The sequence below is a fragment of the Eimeria mitis genome, genomic scaffold (genome assembly GCF_000499745.2).
Source record: "Eimeria mitis Houghton genomic scaffold, Emh_scaff942, whole genome shotgun sequence".
Classification (NCBI taxonomy): Eukaryota; Apicomplexa; class Conoidasida; order Eucoccidiorida; family Eimeriidae; genus Eimeria; species Eimeria mitis.
The window spans coordinates 11143-14023 of NW_013576938.1; the positions used below are offsets into that span (position 1 = coordinate 11143).

Consider the following 2881-nt stretch of genomic DNA (forward strand, 5'->3'; position numbering starts at 1 on the left):
CTTATTTTATTTTATTTTATTTTACTTTATTTTATTTTAGTTTGTTTTGTTTTAGTTTTTTTGTTTTAGTTTTTTTGTTTTAGTTGTTTTTGCTGTCTTTATCTGTCTTTTTCATGTTGCTGCTCTTCTATCCAATATTGTACTAGGACAAATCAGCTCCAGGTATTTTATTTTATTTTATTTTATTCTAGTTTATTTCATTTTATTTTAACTTTTTTTGCAGTATTTTTTGTTTTAGTTTTTTGCTGTCTTTATCTGTCTTTTTCATGTTGCTGCTCTATTTTATTTTATTTTATTTTATTTTATTTTAGTTTTTCTAGTTTGAGTTTGTTTCGTTTTGTTTTAGCCTTTTTTGTGTTAGTTTGTGTTGGGTTTAGTTTGTTTTGTTTTATTTCGTTTTATTTTATTTTCGTTTAGTTTAGTTTTTCTTGTTTAGTTAGTTTTGGGTTTATTTATTTTTAATTTATTTTATTTTTAATTTAATTTTTTTTTTTTATTTTGCTCTTCTGCGTTTTATATTTATCTGACTGTGGTGTATTTGTTTATATTTTTCTTCTTTTTTGCGTTTATTTTATTTGTTTTTTTGTTTTATAATTTATTTAATTATATTTAATTATATTTAATTATATTTTAATTTATTTTATATTCTTTTGTGTGTATATACAGGTACGATATGTGTAGATAAGAGTTCTGCGTTTTATATGGATATGTCTGTGGTGTATTTGTGTATATTTTTCTTGTTTTTAGCTTTATTTTATTCGTTTTTTTTCGTTTTTTAATTTATTTTAAATTATTTTATATTATTTTATATTATTTTATATTATTTTATATTATTTTATATTATTTTATATAATTTTGGGTGTATATACAGGTACGATTTACTAAATATGGCGATATGTTTAGATAAAAGTTCTGCGTTTCATACAGCATCAACAGCTCCGTGGTTGTTATACTGGTTGTTAGCCTTTCAGCCTTTCTTCGGTCCCCTTGCTTCTTTGTCTGCGCTAATTACGGGCCTTTTCTTGAACTTCTTTCTCCCTGCTCTTACCTTTCTATATGCATCTTCTTTCTGGTGCAGCAGCAGCAGCAACAGCAGCAGCAGCAGCAGCAGCAGTAGTAGTAGTAGCAGCAGCAGCAGCAGCAGCTATCAACTGCAGCAGCAACTGCAGCAGCAACAGGATTCGGGTGGAGGGGGCCCCTTGTCTTCTGGCGGTAGTGTAGATGATAGAGCAGAGGGGGCCCCCAGGGATACACATGGGGGCTTGCTGCTGCAGCAGGACACGATAGGAAACAGAGAAGGGGGCCCCTTTAAACAGGGGGGTGTCTCGGGAGCTGTAGCAGGAGCAGGAGCAGNATAGGAAACAGAGAAGGGGGCCCCTTTAAACAGGGGGGTGTCTCGGGAGCTGTAGCAGGAGCAGGAGCAGCAAAGACAAGAGAAATGCAAAGACAGCTGCAGCAGTGGTTAGAAGAGTTCGCTAAGAGGGCCCCAGACAGCGACGTGGCTCAGCTGCTGCAGCGGAACGATGTAGATACAGTTGAGGGCCCCACAGACACAGCAGCAGCAGCAGCAGGTGGTGGTGCTGCACTGCTACGAAGAGGAAGCACCATGAGCAGCAGCAGCAGCAGCAGAATTCATTTCAGACAGACAATGCATGCAGGAGACAGCAGCTGCGGCGAAGACAGCCCCAAAGTGTGGGGTGCTGACACCCCGGATCGTTTCCCTTTATCTAGAGGGGCTTCATCTCCTTTGCTTAGTCTTTATCCATCTGCTGCAGCAACAGCAGCAACTGCAGCAGCTACTGCTGCTGCTGCTGCTGATGCACTCGATGCTGCAGCAGAACCCCAGCAACTCACACCCCAGGCCGTGGCTTCTCTGTGGGCTCGCAGCGCCTGGGGGGCGCGGGAGGAAGCAGAGGACGAGCACGAGGAGACAGCAGCAGCAGCAGCAACAGCAGCAGCANCTGGGGGGCGCGGGAGGAAGCAGAGGACGAGCACGAGGAGACAGCAGCAGCAGCAGCAACAGCAGCAGCAGCAGCAACAGAAGCAGCAGCAGCAGAAGCAGAAGCAACAGCAGGAGACACCGCAGACAACAACTCTGACGCAGCTGCTGCAGCAACAATGTGGGGCCCTGCTGCCTCTCCTTCCTCCTCAAGGTGTGAATCCCCCAGGGGCAGTGCATGCGATGAGTCTCAGCAGCAGCAGCAGCAGCAGCAGCAGCAGCAGCAGCAGCAGCAGGCTGAGAACGCAGCAGCAGAGGGCGCTGCTGTCTTTCAACGCAGCCGCAAGAGGGGGACGGTTGTGGGGAGGCCGCAGCGGGGCAGCAGCAGCAAGCAGCAAGGGCCAGCAGCAGCACATGCTGCTCTCAGCTTGCAGCAGCAGCAGCAGCAGCAGCTGTTGCAGCAGCAGCTACAGCAGCAGCAGCAGCAGGCAGAAGCAAATGAACCAGAAGATTCCGAAAGCGATGGAGCCGCTGGGCAGCATTCGCCCTCGGCTACAAATGCATCAGCAGCAGCAGCAGCAGCAGCTGCTGCTGCTGCTGCTGCTGCTGCTGCTGCTGGTGACGCGGCATCAGAGACAGCTTCACAGGCGGAAGAGCAGCAAACTCGACAGCAGGATGCAGACAATGTTGATGCATGCCATACAGCAGCAGCAGCAGCAGCAGCCGCAGCAGCAGCAGCAACAGCAGCAGCAGCAGCTGAGGCTGGCGGCTCTGGTGCTGGCGAGAGAGAAGAGGCAGCAGCTGATGGACGGAGACAGGAGATAGATGAGGCCGCCAGCGACAAAGAAAGTGTCTCTAAACCCCCCTATGAAAGCAGCAGCAGCAGCAGAAGCAGGTGAACGTGCTGCTGCTGCAGCTTCTGCTGCTGATGCTGTTGCTGCA

General features: G+C 46.1%; 1 protein-coding gene across 1 annotated transcript; it reads left to right on the top strand.

The window, feature by feature from the left end:
* Positions 1–1438: 1438 nt before the first annotated feature.
* On the top strand, positions 1439–2764 carry EMH_0025790 (uncharacterized protein; the record flags this gene model as incomplete). The annotated part of the gene is given in 2 exon segments (XM_013502500.1): positions 1439–1958; positions 1962–2764. Coding segments are annotated over 2 exon segments (1323 nt in total).
* Between the last annotated feature and the right edge of the window lie 117 nt (positions 2765–2881).